Source organism: Eschrichtius robustus, chromosome 12, assembly GCF_028021215.1.
Source record: "Eschrichtius robustus isolate mEscRob2 chromosome 12, mEscRob2.pri, whole genome shotgun sequence".
NCBI lineage: Eukaryota > Metazoa > Chordata > Mammalia > Artiodactyla > Eschrichtiidae > Eschrichtius > Eschrichtius robustus.
This window is the reverse complement of record NC_090835.1, coordinates 46,489,615-46,517,614: the sequence shown is the minus strand read 5'-3', so window position 1 is coordinate 46,517,614 and position 28,000 is coordinate 46,489,615. Positions and strand designations below refer to the sequence as shown.

At 53.2% G+C, this 28,000-nt stretch overlaps 1 protein-coding gene and 1 non-coding gene across 2 annotated transcripts; one reads left to right on the top strand and one right to left on the bottom strand.

Moving 5' to 3' along the window:
- The first annotated feature begins 4 nt into the window (after window positions 1-4).
- Window positions 5-27,924, top strand: CCDC13 (coiled-coil domain containing 13). Its single transcript, XM_068558070.1, has 15 exons — window positions 5-225; window positions 2,086-2,234; window positions 4,376-4,518; window positions 6,096-6,185; window positions 10,216-10,332; window positions 11,580-11,684; window positions 13,826-13,987; window positions 14,602-14,778; window positions 16,685-16,891; window positions 18,432-18,571; window positions 19,053-19,136; window positions 21,345-21,467; window positions 25,631-25,785; window positions 27,089-27,203; window positions 27,765-27,924. Exons 1-15 carry the CDS (start codon window positions 5-7, stop codon window positions 27,922-27,924), a joined length of 2,148 nt encoding a protein of 715 aa, XP_068414171.1.
- TRNAE-CUC (transfer RNA glutamic acid (anticodon CUC)) lies at window positions 6,931-7,003 on the bottom strand. Its single transcript has one exon. It is a non-coding gene; the product is annotated as a tRNA-Glu (tRNA).
- Window positions 27,925-28,000: the final 76 nt, after the last annotated feature.

The window sequence follows — 28,000 nt, the reverse complement described above, 5'->3', positions numbered from 1 at the left end:
CAAGATGGCAGAGGATGAAGGCTCACAGGACACCTTGAGGCTCCAGTTCAGGGCCATGCAGGAGATGCAGCACAGAAGGTTACAGAAGCAGATGGAGAAACGGAAGGAAAAAGAACTTAGCCTCCAAAGCAGAGTTGATGACCAAAAAGAGCCCCTGGAGATCTCTGATGGCTTCAGTGTCCTCCAAGCCGGGGAGCAGAACTCAAAAACCAGCTTTGAGCAGAGGTAAATGCAAGTTTGGACTCTCCCAGGAGCACTGCAGGGAGGTAGGGAAGGTGGGGGAGGACGATGGCAGACAGTTCGACAGGCAGGTTGACCAGATGTGTGTTTATCAGCTGAGACCCAGAAGTTTTGACACAGAGATTGTTATTGAAGACTCTTGCATCGGATAAAGGGACATAATTAGACATGAAGTGTGTTCAAAAACCACTTAAAGTCAAATGGAAAATTTGAAACTCATCAAGGTGTAGTTTATTCACTTGAATTTTCTTACGTAGTCTCTCTTTCACGAAAAATGTGTTTTGGTTTTTGAGGAGCTGGTTGGCTGGCCCTGATGATTCACAGGTGATCACTACTCCAAACCTCATCTGGGACTGTTCTCCTGTGTCAATTTCCCTTTCCTGACACATAAAGACACATAAACCTACCTGTCCTAAGGAAGCACTTTATGGATTCCTTGCTTTTATATGGTTGGTGAAACAGTTGAAGGGAGCCCAGAATCTTCTCATTTTGCTTTAAATTTGCCAATGTCACACAGATGCATTGATTTATATTGGTTATTAGAAGCAGGAGTCTGGATTGAAACAAAATTCTTTGCTAGTCATTTTGCAAAAAAAAAAAAAAAAAAAAAAATCACAGCAGTTGTTGAGCTATCTCTTTGCTTCTGGTTTCACCCAGAATCTATCTTCTCCATCTGCAAATTCTACTTTTCATGGTTTCTCGATTTTCACAATGTTCTACTGAAAAATGCTAATTAGGAAAAAACAAAGATTTCTCAATAATTGAAAAACTTCATACGGCTCCTAAATATTAGCTCTAAGTTAACCCCAGACCTATTCCCAAATGGTCTTTCCCCAAGTCAGAGAAACTGGAATTTGTGGAGACTTGAGCTGTTGGTAGAATAACACCAACACTAATAATAGCTGTTAGTTAATAATTACTGTTATCTATAATTTCTGTGACTTATTTACTTCCTGAGCAACTGCCTCTGTGGAGCTGGCTCCATGCCTAATGGTAGAAGTGATCACAGACCCACCAGTCACATGTTTCTCATGTTCTAAAGTTCTAAGAAAAATGACTTGCAAGACAATTGTAATATACAGAACTAGCCACCTATTCTGATTTCCTATTGGGTTTACCTGAGACCCAGAGACCTGGTCTCAACTTAAGGCTTAGACAATCCCTCTTTCGTCTTCTAATATACATACGCAATTAAGGCTGTCAGTTTCCTTCTAGGTATCACTTCAGCTGCTGTTTGCAAGTTTTCATATATATTGCTTCTACAGCCAATCCATTCTAAATGCTTCATAATACACGTTATGATTTCTTCTTAACCCATGAATAAGTTAGGAGTGTGTGTATGTGTGTGGTTTTTTTTCTCCATTCCAAGCATATGATGGGTTTGGAGTTCTGTGTTTTATTTTAGTTTTGTTCTCTTCTTAGTATTGATTTCTAATTTTAGTCAATTGCCATTAAAGAAAATGGTCTGTATGATGTCCATTATTTGGAATTTGCTAAGGTTGCCTTTGAAGCCTAAATTATAATACATCTTTATGCATGTTCCATGGATGCTGGAAAACAGTTATGAATTCTCTGGGTGGGGTTTTATACAGCTCTGTTGAATCCGTAGTAAACCATGTTATTGAAAACTTCTTTCTCCTTTCACTTGTGTGTGTGTCCTTAATCGTTCAGTTTTGAGAACAGTGTGTTAAAAATCTGCTCACTGAGATTCCCTTAATTTCTCATTCCTATTTTGTACAGGCCAGTTCTTATCTCCATCCAGTGCCCAACCAGGTACAACAAACCTGGGCTGTGGAGGCCTGACCCCTGCCCATCGGTTCCTGTGATTCTGCCTTTGCCTTGCAGGATGCTTGAAGATGAGATCGAACGGCTTCGGGATCAACTCAGGGAAACAGTGGATGAGAACGGGCGATTGTATAAGTTGCTGAAGGAGAGGGACTTTGAAATCAAACACCTCAAAAAGAAAATAGAAGAGGACAGATTTGCCTTCACAGGTAGCTCCACCGCTGTTGCGACAGTTTCTGCTCTGAAGTCCAGGTCGGCTGGCCCAGCTGCCATGGAGCCTACAGGGCAGGACAAACAGCAGGTTCCAGAGGGCAGGTGCTCAAGAGACAGTGCAAGGTTCAGCTGTGCTCAAGCTTGTCCAGATGAATCCTGGAAGTGAGGGAAAGGGGAGAGGAATGGAGCAGGCCAGGTAGGCCAGCATGCTGGGAAACGGAAGCACAAAAACAGCAGGGGCAGAAGGCAGGCATTCCAGGCAGTGTGGATGACCCCGCTGGGACTCATGACAAGAGTCCTCCGTGATGCTCGCTGCATGTTCGGTGGGCCAACGGCATCCATTCTATCTGGATTCTCCGGGTCAAACACTGTATCATGGACGTGAAAAGGCCCCAGTGGAAGTAGGCATTTACTCTACACCACTTGCTGTTGCTGCTCCAGAAGGGTGGACAAGACAGGGGAGTTAGCTGTTCTGGGAGGATTTCCTGAGATCCAGCAGCATGTACAGTGGACCTTGGCCCTTCAGGTCGGAGTTGGACCCTGGTTCTATTGCTGGAGACCTTGACCCTGTGGGTCTGTTAGGGACCTTGGCTTTGTGGGCCTGGAGATGACCTTAGCCCTGTGGGTGTGGGCTGGACATTGACCACTGACTCTGTGGTTATGAGCTAGACCTTGTTCTTACAGATCTGGTGGGGACCTTGGCCCTGATTGTCCTCTGCTCGATGTATGCCCGTTGAGCAATTCCCAGGTGGCCCAGTGAGAAAGCACAAAGTCAGTGTCAGCAATCACAGAGGGCATGACGCCTCATCTGGCATCTGCCAGAGCGTCTCTCTCTGCCTTTGCTAGTAAATGACTTTAAGAGTAGGTGCACCCAGAGGACCAGTGCTGAATTAAAAAACAAGGGGAATCTGGTATCTTAAAGGCCCTTGGTAGCCTGTTGTGCTTCCCTCCATTCTTTGGCCTCTTCTGTCTAAAACAAAACCACACTGAAGAGAAGACAACACCTAACCTGGCTCGGGGTTCAGATGCGAGGGGGCAGCTTCTGCAAGGGTGTCGAGAAGTTGATGGGCTCCGGGGAGGGCAGGAGGTGCCTCCTCACCCCAGGAGACCTGGGAGACAGGGCCTGCCCCCTCTTCTCCAGCCTGCCCCACATCCTGTCTTCTGCTGCTTCTGCTGGCGTGCTCATGGCCTCATCTGAGTGCCAGCCCTGAGCCTCCCTCAAGACCTCTTAAATCCAGTCCTCGCTCAGAAGTCCCCATTTCTGATTTCCAACTTCATGTTTTGAAGAGAAAAGTCTGACAGTCTCAGTTCATGTTTTTAAACCAGGCTAGAGTGACAGGCTGCTGAGAGCTGATGAACTGGTTTTCCTTTGGGTGGACTTTTAGTGTTTGCTTTAGTTTAGTTTTTCTATTTCTTTGTACAATTTTTTTAGTGATTGGGCTAGTGCTTACAACACACATAACTTTTCATGGTCTACTTAGAATTAATATTTTACCACTTCAAGTGGAATGAAGAAACTTTACCACCGTATAAGTCCATTTACCCTCCCCCCTTATATTACAGCTTTTATATGTATGATGTCTGTATATGTTGAACATCCCATCAGACTATGCTATCATATTTGCTTTCAACCATTATACGTTTTAAAAAACTGAAGGATGCAAAATAGTCTATTATATTTACCCAGATATTTTAGCATTTCTGTGATTGCCCACTCACTGATGCCCCCATTATAATGGGGTTGCAGCTTCAAGCGTGGGGCTTGTCTGGAGACAGAGTTGGGAGAGAGCCCTGGCTCGCTCTTAGCCCCACTTCCTGCCCTTCGGACTAGAGAGGGCTTCTCTTAGACTTCTTTGTGATGTCTAGTTCCAGGATTTGTAATGCTTTTGGGTCCTGGGAGGAAAACATAACCAGAGAACTTACCAGTGGACCATTTGTATTTCTAGGTTTGGTTTCCTTCCCCAGGTTCTTTCTCCTTTCTCCTGATGTGTCCTAATCCTCTTCAACAGACACGAGGTGGCCGAGGGCAGCTACTCATAGTTGCCCAGATGGCTGCTGGCCCAGGCCAGCAGCAGCAAGCCTGTTCGATGTGTGGGCCTGTGTTTTTAACTGACTTCACTGTTTTCCTTCATTTTAGGGACGGCTGGTGTGGCTGGGGACGTGACTGCCACCAAGATCGTTGAGCTGTCCAAAAAGAACCGGGTGCTGATGGCAGAGTCCGAGGGTGCGAAGACCAGAGTGAGGCAGCTGAGCAACCGCATCCAGGAGCTGGAGCGAGAGGTGAGGGGCCTCAGGCGCCCCTGCCCCGGGCTCCCCGTACCCCACGCCACTCTTCCAGAGAGGGAGCACGCTTAGATGCTGTAGGTCCTTCCCAAGGACTGGTGGGTCAGTGTTTTCAAGGAGTCCCTCAGTCTCTGTCATATCCTGAGAGGGGAAAGTGTCGGGAAGCAAGGAGGACGCAGGCGGTGGAGAGATAGCCCGACACAGCAAGGAGGACGCAAGCTTGGAGCCTGACCACCTGGGTGTGAATCTCAGCTCCACTACTGACTTGTGTTGTGACTTTGAGCCAGGTATAAACTCTCCGTGCCTCCACCTGTCACGTGGCAGTTATAATGGCACTCACCCCAAGGTTTTCTGAGGATTAAATGACTTAACACTGTAAAATGCTTAGAAGAGTGCCTAGCAGGTAGTTTGCACCAGAAAGGCATTGTTGAATAAATTAACAGGGATCCTTGCTAATCTGAAACTAGAGCCAGGAGCATTCCACCAGTTCGTCTCACTTTTGTCCACCTTCCTCCTTCTGCTGCCCCAACCTTCCCACAGCTAATGACAAACCCCTCCAGTCGAGAGAGGGCACAAGCCCCCAGCGGTTCATGGTCCCTCAGGAGCTAGAGTGAACCTACGCAGCTTCTCCTTATGTGGCTGGAGGAGCAGAGGCTGGCAGAGGTTAAGAGGCTTTCTCAAGTCACGCAGCATGTGGTGGTGCCGGATTTCAGATCCAGTTCTGTTGCCCTCCAAAATCCTCCACAGTCATTACACTTGGCATTGAATTAGACCTTCTTTCTTCTATAACGTATTTTTTGAGAACCATCGCAGGCTCTGGGCCAGGCCCTGGGGAGACCGTGGGGAGCAAAATAGGCCTGGTCCTTGCCCTCCTGGAGACAGACCAGCATCGAGGGCCCCTTAGAGGAGGGAGTATGCACAGTGGGTCCCTGGAGGATGAGAAGGGGCCAGACTCGGAGTGGTGGGGGAGAGGCCTTCATGCAGAGGACCCAGCAGGTACAAAGGCCCTGAAGAGGAATAAAGGCCTGAAAGGGGACCAATGTGGCCGAGCTTGGAGCATGATGAGGTCAGAGAGGTGGGAGGGCGGGTTGTGCCCAGCCTTGTCAGACAGGGATGGTCTTTGTGTGAAGGACAATTGGGAAACCCTTAAAGGGTTGGTTGGCTGTCTGTATACAGCAGTGGTCTTGGCCACCAGGCCATGAGCCTGAGTGGCAGGTTTCTCAGTGTCTCTGACCTTGTCTCCTCAACTGTAACGTGAAGTCCGTAGTTCCTTTTCTCTCCGCCTCCCAGGCTGTTGTTAGATGCAGACCACGGTTGCAGGATCATTATTTACTAAGCTGTTCGTGAATCCTAGGCTGCGACTGGGGAGTGGGGCAGACAATCAGTTAAACCCTCTCCCATCGCAGAGCGCCTTGTAAAGGAGAGTTCTTCCATTAATGGGCCTTAAAATGAGCTGAAGGGACGGACTGCTGAGATCCGTGACCACACATCCGACGGCAGCACCAGAGCCCTTCACTCAGGCGCCGCAACTGCTGAGCAGAATTAAATATTAAGTGCCGGGTTTGCTTTTTCAGCTGCAGATGGCCCTGGCCAGGCTGCCAGCCAAGGGGGCCACCGACGCAGGAGCCAAGCTGCCGAAGGCCCAGATGGGAGACAGAGCCTTGGTATGAATTCTCTTCTGTGCTGGGGAGTGTGTGAGGCAGCCACGGGCTTGGGCCTCCCCTCTTCCATGGGGGCGTAGGTGCCTCTGTCCGGCGTCCACCCCATTGCTGAGCCATTGCAGCATCCTCAGAGCCGTCAGGGGACAGCGGCCAAGTCTACCGCCTGAGGTCAAGAATGCCCCGGTGAAGGCTGGTGAGGGGCTAACTCTGATTTAGTCCCCAGAGAGGGAGGTCAGGAGGGGCCTGAGGACCCTGGGATCCTAGACTTTCAGGACCAGGAGGGAAGACCTGATCCAATTAGCCTCCTGCTCTCAGCCCAGCTGTAAAGGATGTCCGTTACAGCATCCTTACTGGGGAGACATCCAGCCTCTCTACCTTACCCCAGGGACAGGGAGCTCACTCCTCCTCAGTGGAACCCTGCTTTTTGCTGGGGCAATCCGTATTGTAAGAAGTCTTCCCTTTGTGGAACTCCAAATCTACAGCGTAAAAGTGACTATTGGGAATGGGGCTGTTCCCAAGATCTCATTTTTCCTAAGCCAATGAGCCTCCATGAAACTCAGGGCATGGGAATTGCAGCTCCATGAAAGGAAGGCAGTCTGACTCAGTGGGCTACCGGGGAGAAGCATGGAGCCCAAGCCAGACAATAAATAGCTAAGAGTCTCAAGAACATCCCAGGAGGCCTCCCCTTGGTTTTCTTTTTTCTGTTTTTTTTTTTTTTGGCCACACCTCATGGCTTATGGGATTTTAGTTCCCCGACCAGGGATTGAACCTGGGGCCTCGGCAGTGAGAGCGCCAAGTCCTAACCACTGGACCACCAAGGAATTCCTCCCATGGTTTTCTTAAGAAGCCAAATGAGTTGGTGAAACGGAATCCAAGCCTCAGGACTCCTAGTTCAGTGCCCCTTTTCCACCCGATCTTCCCTGTTGTCTACGACTCAAGATCAAGCCGCCTCGTGCCTGTCTTGAGGAGAATACTGCCCTCGAGTGATGGGCCCCTCAGGTTCCAGGGGTGAACGTGTCTCCTGAAGGCTAGTCTTGTGTAGATCTGTCTCATTGCTGGGGAGGCAACGGAGGGGCTCCGCCCTCAGCAGACGCTAGACTGAGTGTCATTCAGTGCCTTCCCCAGCTCTGAGGGACACTTCTAAGCTGCCCCTTGTTTATCCGTATCTCTGACTGGGGCTGTCCTAAATGGGAAACTACTTGTTCAGTCACTTGTTGAGCCTGACAATGTTCTGAGCCCTGGAACACGGAGAATCAAAGACAGGCCCACTGTCCACAGGGGGTTCAAGAGGGGAGATGAGTAGGCATACTAAAGGAAGGAGGGGGACAGGGCCTTCAGAGAAAGCCCCTAGGCTCTGGGTTCACAGAGGGAGCATACGCTCTACCTGAGGCAGCCAGGAGGTGGGATGGATGAGGGCTTCCTCAGGTGGCCTTGCTGGAGCAGGAAGATGGGGGTGGCCCTTCCAGCAGAAGCAGTGCAAGCTCAGAGCAGGAAAGCGTCAATATTCCTGTTTTGTTTGTTAGCTGGGCATCAGCTGGGTAACGTTTGGCTGCAGCCCAGGGCCCCTGAGGAGGAAAAGGGGAACACATCCAAACAAAGCTGGGCCGGGGTCACCTGTGGAGGGAGGCCTTGATGGTAGCTGGAATAGGAAGTCCAACTTCATTCTGTGGCTGCAGGGAGCCTGGGAGGTTTCTGACGGAAGAGTGCGTGGTGGGTTGCAGTCTCCATTCCTCGGGACACGTGTTTTCCCGGGCACCTTCTGATCAGAGAGAGGACAATAGCCATGTCCCCCTCGTTAGACTGTTCAGGGCGACCCAAGCCTGGGCCATACTCCAGAGCCTGCAGGTTCACTCCACATCCCAGCCCAGGGCTCCAAGCACATTCCAGAGTGGAGCTGAGCGCCCTCACTCCGCGTGGGGCCTCATGAAGCTGTGGTGTGAGTGGCCTTGGCGCTATCTGCTCCCATGGACACCATTTCCGGCATCGCCTCAGAGGAAACAGCCCCAGGGTGGGGAAAGGGCGTGCCCAGGCCCAAGACACCCACAAAGCCTGTGAAATCTCACTCTGGGCAGAAACAGCTCTGAAATGTCAGGCAGGTAGGGTTGGCTCAGCTTCCTGGGAGGGGAGGTCTGGGGCCTGGCAGAGCAGAGAGGGTGATGCCCTCACCAGAACACCATATGGCCTTCAGCCGCCTTTGCCAGCTGCCCACCCAAGCCAGGCTATGCCCCCCAGCATCGCCCCCCGTCAGAATCTGCCCCAGAGGGCACCCTTTACGTGCGTTATCCCATCAATACTCACATGTACCCCGGAGGCTGGTATAACGTGCCCCCATTTCACAGAAGAGGAAACGAGGCTTGGAGATGGTTATTGCCGCCTGGGTCTCAGATCCGGATCCAATCGGTGTGCTCCTTCCGTGCCCTCAGGCTCCCAACTGCTCTCACGGCTCCTGTACCGCCACCCACCAGAGCCAGCAGGGGGCTCAGGGCACCGAAGATCTGACAGGCAGGGACTGTTGCTTCCCAACGCAGGGCAGATTCAAAGCAGCAGCTTAGCAGGGGAGCAGACAGGCTCCCAACAGCAGTGGGGAGGGATGGCACACAGCCAGGCGGCGGAAGGACATACAAAAATATAGATTAAAGAAAGATGCACGTGTGTCTTATGTAAATTCCCAATTTGCAAATTCTGCTCACACTGGTTACTCTGTTTGGCCTCCTGGGGGTGCTGTGAGGAAGCAGCCGTTTCCTAGATGAGAAGACCAGATGAGTCCAGGCCTTCTGGGCCCTGTGTGCAGGTCTAGTTTCCTTGACCAGTGGTTTTCAGCGGGGCTGCCCAGAGCCTCTGGGGTCCATGGAACTCCCCAGACCCAGTCTTCTGGGATCTGTCTTTCACGCTAGCGTTCACAGGCGGTTTTGTCTGTGGCTACTAAGGAAAGTTCAGAAAGCCGCTGCAGGACCCATCCTGTTTCCCAGAAGTCTAGTCCACCCGATCTGCTGGGACAGGAGCAGATGGTCTTAGTGTCATTGCCTGATGGGACACTCAACCCACCAACCGATGTTTCTGTCACCACGATGCCCTGGCATCAGCAAAAGCTTATATTGGGAGAATCCGCCAGTGCAAAGGAAGGACCAGGCCTCTAATCCCACTTCTGTCACCCCAACCAGCTGTGTGCCTGTGAGGCCATGTTATTTCCCTTCTCTGGACCTTATCTGCCTCACCTACGGAAAGGGTTTGAATGGGCTGACCTTGGAGTCCCTTTAATGTCAAAGTTCTGAGAGCTTCAGGAACTTCTATTTAAGTCATAAATGAGGAACACATTTGAGAAAAGTTTCATCCAAATAGTTTAAATGAAATATTTTTTTAAAAAAAAGACTTTGCTAAGAGTTCCAGCAGGCAGAGTTTTCATGGCTCCTGCAGTTCTTCAAGCCACAGAAATGGAGCATTTGGGGATTAAACTGGGTCCTTATTTCTATTCAGTGAGCTCACTGCCGGGAAAGGGAGCCCAAGGCCCAGTCTGACAATTCTAGGAGAGGGAGGCCCCAAGTTGGGATGGTCATGACCCTCCTGCCAAGCTGGGGCTGCCTTCGCTAAAGGAGCCAGTTCCCTCTTCATCCTGAGTGAGGATGGATTTGCTATGATGCCAGTCTCTGAGCACAGCAGAGCCCACAGCCTGGGAGTGTCTGGGGGTTGGGAAGCAGCCCCCTCCAGATGCTCCCCGTCTGCGGCCACCACCCACGTCCCCCTGTGTGCACCACACTCGGAGCACAGGGCTCAGCCCCCAAAGTTGGGCTGCCGGGATCCACGTCCACGCTCCCCCTTACCTACCAGGTCCCCCAAGCCGAGGGGTCACCCCCCTCCAGCCTCTGCTCTGCATCGCTAACAGAACCTACCTCACAGGGGTTGTGAGGATGAAATGGGTTCCTCCTCGTCAAGCACTTCGTGTGGTACCTGCACATACCTGGATAAACGGGGGCTGTGATTATGGTTACTATCTAGGCCACAAATGACTGCTCTCCCTCCTGTCTTTCCCAACTAGCAGGACAGCCCAGAGGTGAAGGTCTTGCAGGACAGGCTGGCGGCCACAAACCTGAAGATGAGTGACCTCCGCAACCAGATCCAGGCTGTGAAGCAGGAGCTCCGGGTGGCCCAGAAGGTATTTCCAGGCCAGGGTTCAGGTCCTCGTGGGTGGGCCTGGGCCTGGGAAGGCCATGGCTGGGCCAATGGCTTCCATTCAGGAGCTTGGCCCCGTGAGCATCATGCTGCTTGTTCTGGGTCAGGCTCAGATCCAGTAACTTCCTTCCACCAGCCCTTGAAACAGACCCAGCAGGTGAGGGGGGTTGCCAGCTGCCTGCGGGGCCCTGCATAGAAGCCCTTGTGGTGCCCCCCCAACCCTGGATGGGGGAGCACAGTGCTGTCCACCCTGGAGGGGCCCTTAAACCTTCCCTGTGCTATGTGCACCCCAACAGATCCTGGGCATCTCCTTAATAAGCCACCTTGGACTTGGAAGCCTACCAAGACCCATCTCCTGTCCTCTGCTGTCTGTAATATTAGAAAATGTAAAGGTTGTTTGTGTGTTAAAGGCCCCTTTCAAAGGAAAATGCTCGGACTTGGGAGGCAGGCCCAGCTGGTTCATTATTTATTTTTATTTACATAGTGAATTCTCTGGCATTTGTACCACCAGCAGCGGTTCCTGCTGGAACCACTCAGGCCAGCCAAGATTTCCAAAACAGAGTTCTATTGTGGAAACAAGCACCAGAGACTTGGTACGCTAGACGGGTTTCCGTGACAGGCTGCAGAGCGGCCCAGGGCACAAGCTGGGGTGTACTGTTTCCACCTCAAAGCCTCGAAGTTGGGCCTGAACACCTCTCTGCAACAGCCCCAAAGCTGGACCCTTCTGGAACCAAACATCCCCAAGTGACATTCGGTAGGCCCCCCCCCCCCTTTGCTGCACTCAGACATGGCCCCTTGTCAGTGGCTTTGCACGGAGGGCGAAGCCCTGTGGCCATGTCCTCCCTGGAGCCATCCAGAATGATCTCAGTTCTGGGTGACAGGTGAACAAATTTGGAGTAGGTCTTGGTCAACTCTGTGGTTCACTCATCCCAGAATGTGTCAAGGGCAAGGGGCCCCACCCGGGCATTGTCAGCAGTTCCTTGTCTGCTCTAAGCATCACCAAGAAGTGCTGAGGATGATGGGTTCACTGCTTTCCCAGGGAGAGCTGCTCTTGGAGCGTGGTCAATTGGCCTTTGAGGCAGGGAGCGGGGGAAGGGGGAAGGTTGTGCAGGTGGAGGCCGGGCCTTCAGGGAGCCCCATGCACCCAGCACTGTTTGTGCACGTGCAGCAGCTTTAGGGCTCTGGCAGAGCCCTCTCTCCCGGCCATACTGAAGGCCTCACCTTTTTCAGGTGTTAACCAGTGAGGTTGGGGAAGATGTGAACATCCAGCAGCTCCTGTCCTCGCCTGGGACGTGGAGGGGTCGGGCTCAACAAATTCTCGTCTTGCAGAGCAAGGTGAGCGAGTCATCAGACTTCTCCTGGCCCTGAACGTTAGGTTTTAAATGCCCCAGAAAGACCCACGCTGACCCACATTAGAGACACAGAACCCAAAAAAGGCCTTTAGGTTCTGCAGAGCGCACTTGCAGGGCTGTTGTTTTACATTCTCCCCAGCCAGCCTGGTTTTCATTTGTTATTAAGTGAACGAGCATTTATATAACACTACATACCAGGCACTGGCGCTCAACAAATGCCAGAGCCTTTGATTTATTTTACTCCAGGCAGATTTTTTTTCCCTAGTTCATGTAAATTTGCGTGACTGTTGTACTTTTAGGCTTTTTCCAGTTTCGTCCAGATGCCTGTAGGCTTTTGAAGGTTTTAATTACCACCCCCGCAAAAAAAACTTAGCCTGTCTCCCTCTTTATGCTCTAAATATTTTGGAGCGTCTCTAGAGGCTAGGAACAGGGGCTCCGCAGCCAGACTGCTTGGCTTCAAATCTCAGCCCACCACCCACCAACTGTGTGGCCTTGGGCAAGTTGCTTCGCCTCTCTGTGCCTCCTCTGTGTACTGTGGATAATGACAGTGCCTACCCCACAGGGTTGTTGGGAGGACTGAATGAGTACAGATGTGTAAATTGCTTACCACAGTGCCTGGCATGCAGGAAACACCATCCGAAGGTTAGCTGTACCAAGAAACCAAGAGTCACACAAATATGTGTGTCGTTTCCACTATTTGCCAAGTGCATCGCCTTCATCCCCAGGTTCCCAGGCGGCTTGTACCCTCAGGGTCTCCTGTGGGATCCCTGAAGCCAACATGAAGGGGGAGAGGTCTCTGAAAAACTGTGGTTAACGACCAGTGTGTGGCCTTGTGGTTCAAGAGACCTGAGTTTGAGTCTGGCCTCAGTCACTGGTCTATAAATTTGGTGTCTTTGGGCAAACCTCTTCATCTCTCTGTGCTGCAGTCTCCTCACCTGTAAAATGGAAATAATAATGCCTTCCTTGTAGGGTTGTTGTGGGTTAAGTGAAATATCGTTTGGGAAGCGCCCAGCACAGTGCCTGGCCATAATAAACACTCAACACATTAGTTATTATTGTTAGTGTTGTTAAGCTGTGTAAACAAACGGTTAAAAGTAATAGTACTGTGTTAAAGCTTTAACGTTTAGATGGAATTACCACACAGTGCCACACGAGGGCACTGAAATGTGCTTTCAAAGCCATACTGAGGCCCTTTACCAGGGATCCTAGTGAATTTTGCCCCTGGCTCAGGTTTACCCAACTTTGTTCCATCGTTTATGCTGTGTTGACATGGAAATCAGGGTTAGAAGGACCCTAGGAGTTATCCACTTTAAACCCAGTGTGATAAAGCCGTCGTTCTGTCGGATGACATTCACCTCCCCTGTGCTGAGGGCTTCACCCAGGCCATTTTGGGGTTTCTCGAAGTTGCCTAATCCTAAAAATCACCTGTAGCACTTGTTTAAAATGCAGATCCCCGAGTTCTTCCCCTGGAGCTCTGACTTGTTGGTATGGAGTGGGCCCCAAGATTTGTCATCCCAAGAAGCATCTTGGGGATTCCCAGGCTCAGACAAGTTCAGGGTACTGAATTCTCATAACAACATTATGCAGCGTGTACTCACAGGCCTCTTCACGGATGAGGGACCTGAGATTCAGAGAAGTTAAGTAATCTGTGCACAGTCACACAGCCAGCGAGGCTTTGAGCTGGTCTCCCGGCTTCCAAACCCTGCCCGCCCTCTTGCAGCATCTCCTCCAAGTGGCCAGGAGCCCGCAGCCTCCCGAGGAGCCCACCCAGGCTTGGGTGGCCTGTCTGTTAGCTCTTCCTGGTACTGAGACCTGCTATCCTTTCCCTCCCAAGTTCCTGGGGCTACACATCTGCTTCTTGGCCTCAGAGATCGGGTGATTTGTCTCATTTACTTTGAAGTTTCTCTTTTCCAAGCTAAACCTCCCTAGTGTCTCCCCTTGTTTTGCTCAGGATGCCACCGCAGATCCCTCCCATCCCTCCCCCACCCCAGTCCCTCTCCTAGGGACCTCCACGTCCACCTGGAACCGTGTTGTCGTCTGTCTAGTGGGGTCTCCTGTCACATCACAGGGCGGCCCCCCTGAGGGTCGAGTCTGACTGCAGGCCTGTTGTGGAACCACCCTCAGGTTCGAGAGCTTGAGAAACAGCTGGGACAGACTCGGAGCCGGTCAGTAGAAACAGCCAGTGATGAGTTGTCTGTCTATCCCGATCCAAGGAAGCTGTCGGCACAGGAGAAAAATCTGCTGAGGATCCGCAACCTGGAGAGGGAAAAACAGGAAAGCTGGGAGGTAATGTGTGCCTGGAAGGAGGTCAGGGGCGCCTGGGGCCAGGAGACCACGACCACCCCTGTGAGGACTTGGAGGCTCTGGGGTTTGGGGTCACCTCTGTGCATGTTCCTCACGTCCTATCCATCCCCCTTGAGCTGCCTGACTGGTTCCTCACCCAAGGCCCATTTCATGAACGTCGGGTGGCCCCATTCTGGCTGTTTTGGAGATGCTGGACCTGAAACTAGCTCTTGGTGGAATGAGGCACTTCAGTTTGAACCCCAGGCTTGGCGCTGTCCACCGAAGCATGGCTTTTCTCTTTTTGCCTCTCAGGCAGGGATTGAGGGTCCTCGGGACGACACACCCAGCGTTGGCCAGTGGGTTTCCTCTCGTGTCCGAGTCTGGCCCCTGTGTTCTCGGGCTGTCATCCATCTGGGTCACGTCCATCATGTGCTTGGGCTGCCTGATACCCCGGGAGGCCGAGGCTGGGAGTCAGGGGCCCGGCTCCACCGACTTGCTCTGTGACCTCAACAAGTCCCCTCCCAGCTCTGGCCTCACCAGCCAGTGAGAGCGAGGGCTCAGCCGTGGGCCGAGTCCCACTCAGCCCTGCTGCCCGTGACCGCGCCCTCTGGTTACAGAAACTTGCAGCGGAGCGGGATGCCCTCCAGAGAGAGCTCGAAGAGCTGAAAAAGAAGTTTGAGGGCGTGAGGTCCCGGAACAAGGTGCTGTCGAGCGAAGTGAAGACCCTCAGGAGTCAGATGGGGACCCTCGTGGAGAAGGGCCGGCATGACGACGAGCTCATCGACGCCCTCGTGGTACAGCCCCCTCTGGGACCCCCGCCCCACCCAGAGACCTGTGACCCAGCCCCAGCCCCTCCGGAGCCCTCCGGAGCCCCAAAACGCCACCTGCATAACCCAGGAGCTCATTGCCTCCACCGGGCCCAGCCCCAAAGCTTGGCCGCAAGTACGGGAGCAGCTCAGAGGTTGTCCGAGGGCCAGTCCAGGTCGTGTCGTGTGAGGTTGATGCCGGGCACAAGCCACTGCACCTGTGGACCCCAAATGAGAAAGAAGAGGATGAGGGGGCAGCAAATGGGATTACACCCTGGGATATTTCTCATGGAGGAACGGAAGGGACAACTGAGGGGGGCGCTGGTGCATATCCTTGTCTTTGTGACAGCATACAGCACCCCCGTTTCTGGGCACGTGCGGTGTGGTTTATAATGGTTAGTCACCAAGATAACCCTTAGGGACACATAATCCCATTTCACGGATGGGGAAACCAAGGCTCTAATTGGCTAGATAAGTCATCCAAGGCCACACAACTGAATTCAAACCAGATTTATCTGATCGTAAAACCTCCTTTGATTAACAAAGCCGCACTGCTTTCCTGACCCTAACCTGGCCTTTTCTCTCTGGGGCCTGAGCCACCCCAGGGTTTTGGCCTCTGAATTCCAAGTTGTGCCCACAGGCCCCTGGGGTGGTCATGACTGGCTTGACAGTGGTGCAAGGGGGAACTGACGCTGGCTTAGGCATGCCTTGGTCCATAATAATTCACCAGGCAGGGTGGTGGGCAGGGCACAGAAGACCTGGAATCTGGGCCCCCTCTGTTCATACCTCACTGTGTGATTCTAGGCTAGTTGCATCCCCTCTCTGAGCCTCAGGTCCCAGTTTTTATTTTATTTTATTTTTATACATTTATTTATTTTATTTATTTATTTTTGGCTGCGTTGGCACTTTGTTGCTGTGCGCGGGCTTTCTTTAGTTGAGGCGAGCGGGGGCTACTCTTCATTGCAGTGCGCGGGCTTCTCATTGCGGTGCCTTCTCTTGTTGCGGAGCACGGGCTCTAGTAGGCACACGGGCTTCAGTAGTTGTGGCACGTGGGCTCAGTAGTTGTAGCTCGCAGGCTCTAGAGCGCAGGCTCAGTAGTTGTGGCACACGGGCTTAGTTGCTCCGCAGCATGTGGGATCTTCCCGGACCAGGGCTCGAATCCGTGTCCCCTGCATTGGCAGGCGGATTCTTAACCACTGCACCACCAGGGAAGCCTCAGCTCCCAGTTTTTAAATAAGGTGTGGGCTGGATGTCCATTGAGGTCCCTGGAGCCACTATTCTTTGTCACTGAAGGTGCATGGTGAGGGCTGCAAACAAGCCCTAGCCCTGCCATTCACCAGCAGTGTGTCCTGGGCTCTCTGGGCCTCCATTTCCTCCACAATGAGGTGAAGACAACGCCCTCACCTGTTCCAGGTCGCCAATATGGTCCTTCTCAGCCCCCCAGGCAGGAAGCCTCCACCCCAGAGGTCTCCTTGGGAGCATCTCCAGGGATGCGGTCTCCGTCAGGTGCTGAAGGATCCGTGGTGAGGGGTCCAGGTACTACCTTCAAAGGTGGTCTTCCAGCACAGTGGGATAGGGCTTCTTTTTACCCACTGGCTGAGGGGCCACCATCTGAGCTGTTTTCTGTTGTCCTGAGAGCCCCGTGGATGTCCTTCTTAGCCCCGATCTCAGGGAGAAAGAAGTTGAGGACAGGAAAGCCTGGTTGAACCCCCCCCTGAGGACAGGCAAGGTGTTCCTCCTGCTTCTCAGGGAAACACTAGCGTCCCACTGTTAGGTTCCCGAGGGAGCAGGGAAGGGGTGGGAGCTGGGGGTGGGAGGAGGCGGGCTTCTCTCATGTCCTTCTTTACCCAGGGCCATGGCTGACCCTCGCCCACCCTCCCACTTGGCCCCGCAGGACCAGCTGAAGCAGCTACAGGAGATTCTGGGCAGCCTGAGCCTGCAGGAGGAGAAGACACGAGTGTCCCGGCACCACCTGGACCAGCAGCTCAACAATGAGGCCCAGCAGAGCAGCAGCCTCGTGGCCCAGCTGCGGGCCACGGTGGCTGAGCGGGAGGCCAAGGTGCGGCAGCTGGAGGTGGAGATCGGGCAACTCAGTATGCAGGTGAGTAGGGCGCTGGCTCAGCCCAGCACCCATTCCCACGTCCTGGCAAGTCCATCCAGTATCCAGAGAAACCTCAGCCACCTCCACTTCTCCCCACCTGCCTTCACTTGGGCTGTGCCACATCCTACCTGGTCCCACTTTGGCTCCCTGCTTCCATCTGGCTCCCCGGCCCATTGTGCACGCACCTTTCCTCTCGAAGGGACACACCAGATTGTCTCCCTGCTCCACATAAAACCTGTCTGTGGCTCCCCATCACCCTCCGCCTCACTCAAGCCTCAAGGGTTCGGGCTCCTCCCAGCTCACCCTCTCCCTCCCCAGCTGTGGCCTGCATCCTCATGGTCCAAGATGGTGGCCACAGTGCCAGCCTTTACATCCACATTCCAGGCAGTGGGATGGCAGAAGGGAAGCCACGCTCCTTCGTCCAGTTTGCAGGGTGCCATGTGACTAGCTCCTGCTGCCCTCCCTCCTGCATCTTCTCTTCACTCCCCACTTTCCACAACTCTGGTCATGTGGATACCATTTAGCTCCTCCGTGGCCTTGCTTTCTCCCCATTCTGGGCCTGTGCACATGCCTGAAGCACAAACCTTCCCTTTCCTCCCCCTCAGCCTTTAGATCTTATTAGTCAAGAGCTCCTCCAGGAAGTTCCAGGGCTCCCATTCTGGGTTACGTGCCCCTCCTGGGCACTCTCCTAACTCCCTGTACATTCCCAAGCCAAACTTTGGTCACGCTGTGTGATCAATTTCCTGTTTTCTCCCCCAACCTCTCCTTGAGGGGAAAAAGACCATGGTGCCTGGCCCAAGACTGAGCACACAGTAGTTGCTCAGTCAATGCTCGTCTAAGGAGTGAGCTCCTGAAGATATTTTCCCTTGGCAGAGGCCTGGAAGGAACAGCATCTTCACCTCACTGCTGTCCTGGCTCCAGGCACACAAAAGAAGGCTGATTCTCACCTCAGAGGCCACCGGACAGCTGGGGCCAAGCACTACCCACCAGACAAGCTGGCACACACTGCGAGTTTTCTCAGGATGGGCAGGGCTTGGGGGACATGCCAGGTTGTTTGGGGCTCACACCAACTGGCCCACCGTTGATGGCAGCCTGACCTCCTGCTGGGGGTCCTCCAGTGCTCCTCCTTCAGCCGGCCCCACCAGCCATCCGGAAGAGGGAGGGATGGGGGAAGGTCTGAGTGTCTCCAGCTGACAAAGGCCAGTGGCCTCAAGTCACACCTGGCATTCATCCGTGTGGGTGGGGCTACCTAGAGAGGTGGGCCTGTCCCCATACTTCCCCCTGGGACCTGAATGTGGAACAGCTTCCTGGCCCGGTCACCCTCCTTTGGCCATGAAGCTCCCTTTCTGAAGAGAGGCATTATTAGCTGTCATTATAATGCAAGGGGCGCCTTCACCAAACAGGCCTCGCTTTGCACTCCTGAAAAGAAGCCTCTTTCATTTCCCCTGAAAGCCCCAAAATCAAGCCAAGGCCCCCTCCTGCCTTCTCCAGGCCTCTGAGCCAAAGCCCTGAGAATGGAACCCACATCTGTTCCCTGCAGTATCTTCGGAATAAAGGAGTAGGCGAGGGGTCCAGTGGGCCCGAGGTCAACCCGGCCTCCGCCAAGTTCCCCGAGGACCCGAGCCTGACCAAGTCCCCAGCCTCAGCAGGCGATCACGCTGGCAGGCTTGGATCTTCTCGGTAAGACAAAGTGGGATGGAGGGGTTGGAAAGTGAATATTAATTATTCAGAAGAAAGGATGGGAAGCCACGGGTGCAATTTTATGATGTCTGTGGTGTTGTCCTTCCAAAGTGGCGGGGGGGCTTCCGTCAGCCCTGCATCTGCGTGAAGGAGCCAGTTAGGTCCAGATACTATTACTTCAAGAGCGTTTGGTTGCGGCTCCCTGTAAAATCCTCTCCCAGCTGGCCTCGAATCTCACCTGCTTCTAGGATTCTCAAACACACCTGTGTTGGATTGTTCGAGGCTCTGATGTCCCCTGCTCCTGTCTTGTTTTGAGCAAGCGAGAGTTCTGGAAAGGAGGGCAGCAAATCCACAGGGCTGCTGCAAGGGCCGGTGCTGGTCCCCTCCTCTGGCTCCCTGGTTCCCTGCGGGCCCCTGCTCCCCGCGCAGCTGGGCCCAGCCTGCCTGCCCGTGGTGATGTGCCCATTCCGCCTTCGCACAGCTCCGTGACCAGCCTGGGCCACACACTGGTGGAATCTGCTCTCACATGGCCTTCCCTGCACGGTCCTCACGGGCCCTCACCCAGGTAGGAACCCAGGCCCCCCCCGGGCCCTCACAGGCCTTCCCATGCTTGACTGCTCAGTCAGTATTGCCATCCCATTACAAGGATGGGAAACCGAGGCCAGGCCAAGTCCAGGGACTCTTCCAAGGTTCCATAAGGACATGGAGGGTCAGGGAGGTCCAGTGCCTTATCCAAGGTGATAGGGCAAGTGGCTTCAGAACTACAGTCTTGGTCTAGTGTTCCTTCCTGCTACCACAGAGTTAACACGAGGAATCTTCCAGGGCCTGGAGCCCAGCACCTTCCCTTGCCTCCTCTTGCGCATTGAGAGTCCATCTCTAGGGGGAGAATTGCACGTCATATGGGTTCCCACTTTAAGCCACTGATATCCCCTCAGCTCTCTGGCCCCCTCTTGTTGATAGAATCAAGCCTTAGGGCTTCAGTGGGCCCTTGTTCTTCCTGCCAGCTCACAGACAAAGGGTGGCTTTGTCCTGCCTCGGAGCCCCGTCCCGAGCCCTACCCACTGTCCACTGGAGCCATGCTCCTGCTGTCAGCTGCCGTTCCCACTCCTCGGGCAGGTCAGTTCAGGCTCCGATCGAGCCTCTGAGGGGCCCTCGTCTCACGTTTGACTTGCTGTGTGGCTCCGGCAAATCGGTCCTCCTTGGGCTGCTATTCCCCAAGAAGTGCTTGGGATACTTCTGGCCTGCCGTTTGGTAGCCCAGGTACCCGTGGGCCAAGGCCACCCCTGCAGATGCCCCATCCAGCAGCCTGGGGTCACAAGGGCACTGGGAGAGAGGGGCCCAACTCTGAGCCTCAAGGGCCCCTGCCACACTCTCCTCACACCACAAGGAAAACAGACAGGCTCTGTCACTCTGACGTGGTTGTCACAGTAGTAGAGGCAAGAAGACGGACAAGATGCCCCCAAGGTCCCTTCCAGGCTTATGTGGCCATGACCTTTGCACTCCACAGGGATACAGGAGCCGATGTGCCCTGGGCTGCCCAGACTGCTGGTTCTTAATCTTGTTTCTTCCACCACACACAAATATTTACTGAACCCGACCGTGTGCGGGCCCTGCCCTCATGGAACTTACAGTGCTCTCCCGCCAGTGACAGGACAGACGTTCACGGGGTGGGAGTGACCCCAGAGAGTGTGGGGTCACTGTCAGGGATGGCATGGCGGCTCTGACGGGGTGCCTGGGAGGCAGGCGGGGCGAGGGGATCAGCTCCTCCCCCAACACGTGAGATCACAGGGGTGACTGGCGTAGGGTTCCCCACTGCGCTGCGCACACGAATCAGCTGAGGATCTGCCAGGTTACATGCAGGTTCTGATTCCGCAGGTCAGATCCTCCAGGAAATGGGATCCTGCAGTTCCAACAAGCTCCCAGGTGATGCCACAGTCGCTGGTTCAAAGACCACACTGAGCGGCAGGGCCTTAGAGTATATTTAGGAGCCAGAAAATGGAGAAGCCTGTAGTCCTCAGAGCCCATCTCAACCAACCCCCGTTTAGAGGGAGGACTGGGGCCCCACCCTCCTATGATTCTGGAAGAGCAAGTCAGCATCACCGGGGTCTCCCTGGGAAGGGTGAGGGCAGAGCAGAAAGCAGCTTGGCACTCGCACATGGGCTCTGGGGGCTTGGGGTCGGGGACAGAGCTCACCTTGGGTCCCAACCCCAGCCAGCAGGTAAGGCCCAGTGGTGAGGAGGGAACCGGTGATGGGCTGGATCAGGGCTGGAGAAAACTGAGCAAATTACAAAGCAAGTGTCCAGGGTCCAGGAAAGTGGACTGGGCTTGGGGCCAGGCCAGGAGATACAGGAGGGCCAGGACAGGCTGACAGGGAGACAGAGGCTGGGCCTACCTGACACTGAGAAGGGCGGTCAGGTCCCAGGCCACACAGGTTCCCAGGGCACCCCCAGGTCCCCAAGAGCCAACTTCCATAGCAGCCAGACTAATTCCAGGCCCCTACAGGGATTGGATGGACAGAGGTGCTGATGAAACTATAGCCCTGCTGGGGTCTGGCTTTGGAGCCAGCTAAGTGAGGTCTAGAGACTTCAGCAGGGCTGGGAATAGTAAAGTGAGAAGAAGCCAGCGGAAGAGGCCAGGAGGCACTGGACTGGCTTCTCCTCTCTGGCTCCCTCTGAGGACCCCTGAATGTCCTTCCAGCCCCTCCCACCACCACAGGGATAAGCATCTCTTCAGGTAACCCTTAAGTGACCTCTGCCCGCACCTTGGTCCCCAGGTTCTCGGACTCCCCAGAACAAAAAGCCTGGCAGACACAGGTGACAGAGTTCAAAGCCCTGTGGCAGGCCGCTGAGGTGGAGCGTGACCGGCTCACCGAGTTTGTCACCGTTCTGCAGAAACGGTAACACCTGGCGCCAGGGATGCACTCTCACGGGCCTAGGTGGGCTGGGGGTGGGCAGCCTGGCCCAAGGGCATCCCTCTTGGACAGAGGCCAGGCCACGTCCATGACTGGGTCCACCTCACTGGTGAGTCTGGCTCCCACAGTGTTGGCCCCGGGCATTCCCAGCCACATCTCACGTGACCCTCAAGTGCCCCTCAGTCTCGGGGCCCTGTTGTCATACTTGTGGTTTGCCCTGTCCTACGTGCCCCCAGTAGGACAGCTGCATGCAGGTGGCTGTGAGGTGGGCATCTCAAGGGAGGGACTCTCTGGAGTAGGTAAATGAGTCAGATCAACTCACCAATAATGAAGATCTAGGATGAACATGGCACTGTACTCGGTGTCACTGGCGGCTTTGGTGGGAAGAAGTCCCAGGCTAGACTGAGGTCTGGAATTACAAAGAGGAAGAGAGCCACTGATAGATGGGGAGCTGAGACTTCCCTGGTTGGGGGAGGAAAGTATGTGACCCAAGGCAGTGCACCAGGGGGTTTGGTTTCCTCCAAGGGGTTGTTGACAGATTTCTATTCAGATAAATCAGCGTTCCTCGCTCAAGTGACCCTTTTGGCAAGAACTGTAGGTGCCCAGGCCAACACATGGCCCAACCATGTGACCTCCACACTGAAAAATATAAAGGACACCACTGAGTGTCTGCCTGAACAGGCCGTGTCACATGTCAGTCAGGGCTCTTTGGTGACAGACAAAAGAAACCAGTTCTGGCTAAGTTAAGGGAAAGGAGAGTGTGGGAAGGTGCTGGCCGACTCCAAGGTACTGCCCTCCGTTGCAGGGCAGAAGAGGAGCCCAAGAAGATCCAGGGACCTTGGTAGCAGGAACCCTTGAGTGGTCTCTCCTGGGCCACTGGAATGATGTAGGCCCAGTGGCTTTCAGTTCTTGTGCCAGTGGGTTCTAGGAGAGAAGGTCTAGCTGGCCTGGGTGGCTCATACGTCCAACCCTGGACACAGGCCAGGCACCCTGATTGGAAGGACCTCCAGGTGCTGACATAATGGAGGAGGGGTGGGAATTCCCTGGCTGTCCAGTGGTTAAGGCTCCGCACTTCCACTGCAGGGGGCGTGGGTTCGATCCCTGGTCGGGGAACTAAGATCCTGCATGCCGTGCAGCGCGGCCAAAAAAAAAAAAAAAATGAAATGGAGGAGGGGCATCTTGCTAAAGGGAAAGGTGGAGTACAGTCACCAAAGGAGCTGGGGTGCTGGGATGGCCACTCCCTAAGCAGTGAGGAGTGATCAGCTTTGTTTTCTTTTCAGTAGAAAAGGGAGGGTATGAATTTCAGACATGCTCAAGCAAATGAGAAAAAGTAACATTAATTCTTTTTCTGTCATTGAAATATACTGGAGGGCTTCCCTCCATTATATTATGTGGTGCAGTGGTTAAGAATCTGCCTGCTAATGCAGGGGACACGGGTTCGAGCCCTGGTCTGGGAAGATCCCACATGCCGCGGAGCAACTAAGCCTGTGCACAACTACTGAGCCCGCATGCCACAACTACTGAAGCCCGTGTGCCTAGAGCCCATGCTCCGCAACAAGAGAAGCCACCGCAATGAGAAGCCCGTGCACCCCAACAAAGAGTAGCCCCCGCTCGCCGCAGCTAGAGAAAGCCCGTGCGCAGCAACGAAGGCCCAATGCAGCCAAAAATTAAAATGAATAAATAAATTTATTAAAAAATACATAAAATAAATTTTAAAAAATATATATAATGGATAGTACAAGCCTCTAGCCTATCCAATGGAAGAAACATACCCAGTTATGACTTTCTCTCCCAATTCCTTTGAGTTTCTTTTTTTTTTAATTTATTTATTTTATTTATTTATTTATTTAGGCTGCGCTGGGTCTTCATTGCGGTGCGGGGGCTTCTCCAGTTGCGGTGCAGGCTTAGTTGCGGTATGCAGGATCTAGTTCCCTGACCAGGTATCAAACCCCGGCCCCCTGCATTGGGAGCGCAGAGTCTTAACCGCTGGATCACCAGGGAAGTCCCTGCTTTGAGTTACACCTGAGTTTGGGGGCAGTGAATTTGTGCATCAAGGTGACTTGGTTATCTACTGCTGCACCATCCCAAACCCAGTGGTCTCAAACACGATGGTTTATTCTTTCTTACCATTCTGTGGGTGGCCTAGGTAATTCTGCTGCACATCATGCCACCTGGATCACTCACATGCCCCGTTCAGGCAGCTCAGCAGGGGCACCTCCATTCTCCTGTATGTGGCCTCTCTCTCCATGTGGTGCCTCATCTTCCAGGGCCTCTGGGATGAGGGTGGGGCAAGCAAGGCACCTAGGGCACAACATTAAAGAGACACTCACTCTCAGAGTCATGCGTGTGTGATTCTCTCTCAGCTGATACCCTAGAGCTTTGGGGGAACTGAATTTTATTTAATTTTCATTAGTTTTGATTTGAATAGCTACAGGTGGACATGAGGCTGCAGCCACTGTGTTGAACAGCACTACTCCATCATACTCTACCATATTTCATGGTGTGAATATGTTGCCATTCATTTGGTCTTTCCCCTGTTGATGGACCTTTAGGTTATTTTAGTCTTTTGCTTTTGCAAATGAGTTTCAAGGAACACATTTGAACAGGTTGTGTTAGTAGCTGTATACTATGCTGGCATACAGTTTTGTGTTGGTAGTTGCATTCTTTTCAAAACTGTTACCATTCTGTTCCTTCTTGACTCTTCACCAAGGTGGGAAGAACACTTCCTCCAACTCTGCACGTACATATCCAGGCTTCCACTCTGATTTGCATGTGTGTATGTACGTATGTAATCCTTTGCTTGGGTGAGATCTCTTGGGACAGTCCTGGCCTTCTAGCTGAGCCTTCAGTATCACAGAAGTCTGAAATGCCATACCTAACCACAAGAAGGACCTTAGCCCCAGCCTCAGTGAAATTAATCAGATCCTTTAGTGAAATAACCAAATAACAAGTTCTTCAAGGCCCATGAATTCATGACAGGCATATAGAGAATAATAATAATAATAATAATAACAAACAGAAAGCAATCACTAACTCCAGGAAAAGCAAGCAAATAAGAAAGAGAATGTAATCATGAGTATACTGCCTGTCTGAATAATCGTCCTAATGTAACCCCCTGTGGTAGACAGGATTTTGTCCTCCGTGCCCTTCACCCCACTCTTGGGCCTGTGAATACTTTATGTTATATGGTAAAAGAGACTCTGCAGATGTAATGATCGTTATGGACCCTGAAATAGGAAGATTATCCTGGATTACCACGTGGGCCCAATCTAATCACTTGAGCCCTTAAAAGCAGAGAAATTTCTCCAGCCCGGGCCAAAGAGATGCTTCAGAAGAAGTTAGAGTCAAAGCATGAAAAGGGTATCTGGCTGGCTTTGAAGACGGAGGGGGCCAAGTAGCCTCTAAAAGATGAAAGTCATCCAGCTAACAACCAGCAGGAAACAGGGATTTCAGTCCTTCAGTTGGAACTGAATCCTTCCAACAACTTGGATGAGCCTGGAAGCAGATTCTCCCCTAGAAACTCCAGGTAAGAGCCCAGGTCAGCCAACACCTTGATTTTGGCTTGTGAAACCTGGAGCACAGAAACCAACAGAGCCTGCTGAACTTCTGATTTACAGAACCATGGAGCGATAAATCTGTGTTGTTTTAAGCTAAGTTTGTGGTAATTTGTTACAGCAGCAATAGAAAACTAATACACCACCTAACATTAATTGAGCCAAAAAATGGTAATAGAACTACACTGGGAGGTGGAGAGGCGATTCTGTTTGGCAAGGAGAGAGTACTAAAATAAAACTAAGTTCTCATGTTGCCTGACAGGAAGTCAAAAGAGTATATTTAAGACTTAAAAAATAGCAGCCTAAGCATCTGTAGAAACAGCTAAAAGCGGTAGAAGTGGTTGCTTCTGGAGAGCAGAAACTGGGAGTGAGGAGGGGTGGGGAGAGGCTGTGTGTTTTTTTGTTTTTGTTTTTGTTTTCATTTTAAGCCTTGGAGAGAACGATATGGTTTTAAATGCACATTCCTGTGTTACTGCAATAAAAATCAGGAAGAACGAGTCCCATGCCCGCTGGTGTAAGGTGGGCCCACCTCTCTGAGAGCCTGAGCAGGTGGGGCGCCAGGGATTATGGCAGCCCCTGCTCTCTCATCACCAGGGTGGAGGAGAGCAACAGCAAGCTTCTGGAGTCAGAGAGGAAGCTGCAGGAGGAGCGGCACCGCACCGTGGTGCTGGAGCACCACCTGGAGAAGATGCGCCTGGAGCCTGGGAGGACGTCAGCGTCTCAGAGAGCAGCCCCCAGGAGCAAAACAGGTAGGGCTGAGGTGGGGCCGGCCCGGGGTCACATTGGGCCCACGGCGCTCTGGGGCTCCTGGTTCTGGCTCGGGGGCCAGGGGGGAGAAGACACACAGCAGTAGGGGCAGGCAATGCTCCACCCCGACGGAGGGGCTGACCGCTGCTGCTGACTGGCTCCTCCCTCTTTCCTGAGCTCCTTACCTTTCAAGGGCAGGACCCTAAGGTTGCTTGTGTCACTTATGCTTTCATCCCATTGGCCAGATCCTAATCACATGACCACACCAGCTCCAGAGGACAGTTTAGTTGTCCTAAGTCAAAAGGTTAGTTCTACTGCTCTAACACAGTGGTTCTTAAGGTACAGTCTCCAGAAGGGGCAGCACCTCAGATGGAGGCGGGTGCTGTGGCTTACAGCTGAGTAAGGGGACAGGAGGTACAGAGAGCAGCTGTCTTCTACGGGGCGGCCACCCTAACTGATGAGCTGATGTCTGAGCAGGGATGGTGGAAGGGGGTGAGGATGTGGCATAGATACCAGAGGGAAGAAGAAGTGCAAGGGCCCTGAGGTGGGCGCACGGCTTGGAGGCTTGGAGGTAGTGAGACTGGATCATGGGGAGGGGAATATGTGGTGAGGTAGGGAAGTCACGAGGTGCTGAGGAGGTGGTCCCATCACACAGGCCTTGAGGGCCAAATGTGTCTTCACTGTGGCCTCACAGAGCTCTAGAGGCAAGAACTATTATCCTCATGTTACAGGTGAGGAAACCAGCTCAGAGAGGTTGATGGTTTACCTGGGGCCACACAGCAGGAAGTAAAAGCCAGGTCTGCTGATGCCAAGTGATTTTCCCTGCGCCTTGCCGCCCCTGAGGGCCTGTTCAGCACAGAGGTTTTCTGATGCTGTGACAGTGCTCGAGTTCCCCACCAGGTGGGCTTTGATTTCTTTTTCTGAGCACTCTTTGTCCCCTGGCCCCAGCCACCGTGGATCCCCTGTGAGTGTGGATGGAGACTGGAGGCGGGGGACCCAGTGGTAAGGGGGCATCAGATGCAGTGACAGCCTAGACTCAGACTCAACCTGCAGGCCAGACCTCAGGCCCAGCTGCCTTCCAGAAACTTATAAAGTGCAAATATGGAGAGAGTAGTGAGAGGAACCACCTCGGTACAAAGCGGGAAGTCAGGGCCTGGAGGAAGGCAGCCCTTGTCCTGCACCTTGAAGGAGGTATAATGTTTCAACAAGTGGAGAAGCAGGAAGTGGACAGCTGGGGGTGGGAGAAGGACGTGTTAACACAGGGCCATGGCCTCATCACAGAAAGTGGCTGCTGCTGCCCCACAGGTGTGCCCACCTCTAACACCAGGCACAACCCGAAGGAGAGTGAGAGGAAGGACCCATCTTCCGCCCAGATCTCCAATGTGCCCATGGAATCCCAGATGGAGGAGCTGACCACCAGGTGCTCCCTGCCCCATCTTCCTGAAAGGGTGGTGTTGCCTGGGTGGAGGTGTTTTGATAGGCAGAGGGATCACGTCCCTCCCCCTTTGACTTCTATTTGCCCAGAAGGCTGGTCCTGCTGGGTCCTGGGTTCTAGGCCTGCAATTCAGTAACTGGCCATCAGAGGGCAGAGAAACCCAGCCATAACCCTAAAGAGCCCATGGTCCCCAGAGAAGTTTGATCAAGTGTGGGTTACTGAACCCACTTTTCTAATTCAATTAAACCTTTTAAGGTCAAATGCAGTGGTGGGAAAGGGGGAACCTCTATAAATTAGTACTCATGCCTGAGGCAGCCAACATTTGGGGGAACAACAGGGCACCAGGCCCAGTAGCTGTGGCTGGGCCCAGACAGGAATCCCACATGGTATTCCCCCAAGGGTCCCTGAGAGGAGGTCAGAGAGTACCCTGCCTGAGTCTGAAGAGCAGCCGAGCTGGCAGCCATCCCCAGGGCCCTCTACACGCATGCACACACACTCACGTGTGCCAGCTCAGCCGCGCTGAGCCCTCTTCTCTGTGTGGTCTAGGTTGGCCATCCAGGTGGAGGAGAACGAAATGCTGAAGGCTGCCCTAGGCAGTGCCCTCCAGGGAAGGGAGGAGGACTTCCGAATGTACCATGAGACTCTGGGCCAGGTGAAAGGGGTCTTCCTGCAGGCCCTGCGGCAGCAGAAGGCGGACAAGCACTAGGATGGCGGCCCAGTGTCAGCCTGGCTGGACGGGGCAGCCTTAGGCCTTGAGAGGACGAGGCTCTATCTGAGGACTC

What these genes read in the sequence shown, in the direction of transcription:
- CCDC13 (XM_068558070.1), top strand. Translation starts at nt 5, where the DNA reads ATGGCAGAGGATGAAGGCTCACAGGACACCTTGAGGCTCCAGTTCAGG. An exon ending in TCGGGCAACTCAGTATGCAG is followed by an intron (nt 16,892 to 18,431) that starts GTGAGTAGGGCG and finishes TGTTCCCTGCAG; the next exon opens with TATCTTCGGAATAAAGGAGT. An exon ending in CCTCACGGGCCCTCACCCAG is followed by an intron (nt 19,137 to 21,344) that starts GTAGGAACCCAG and finishes CTTGGTCCCCAG; the next exon opens with GTTCTCGGACTCCCCAGAAC.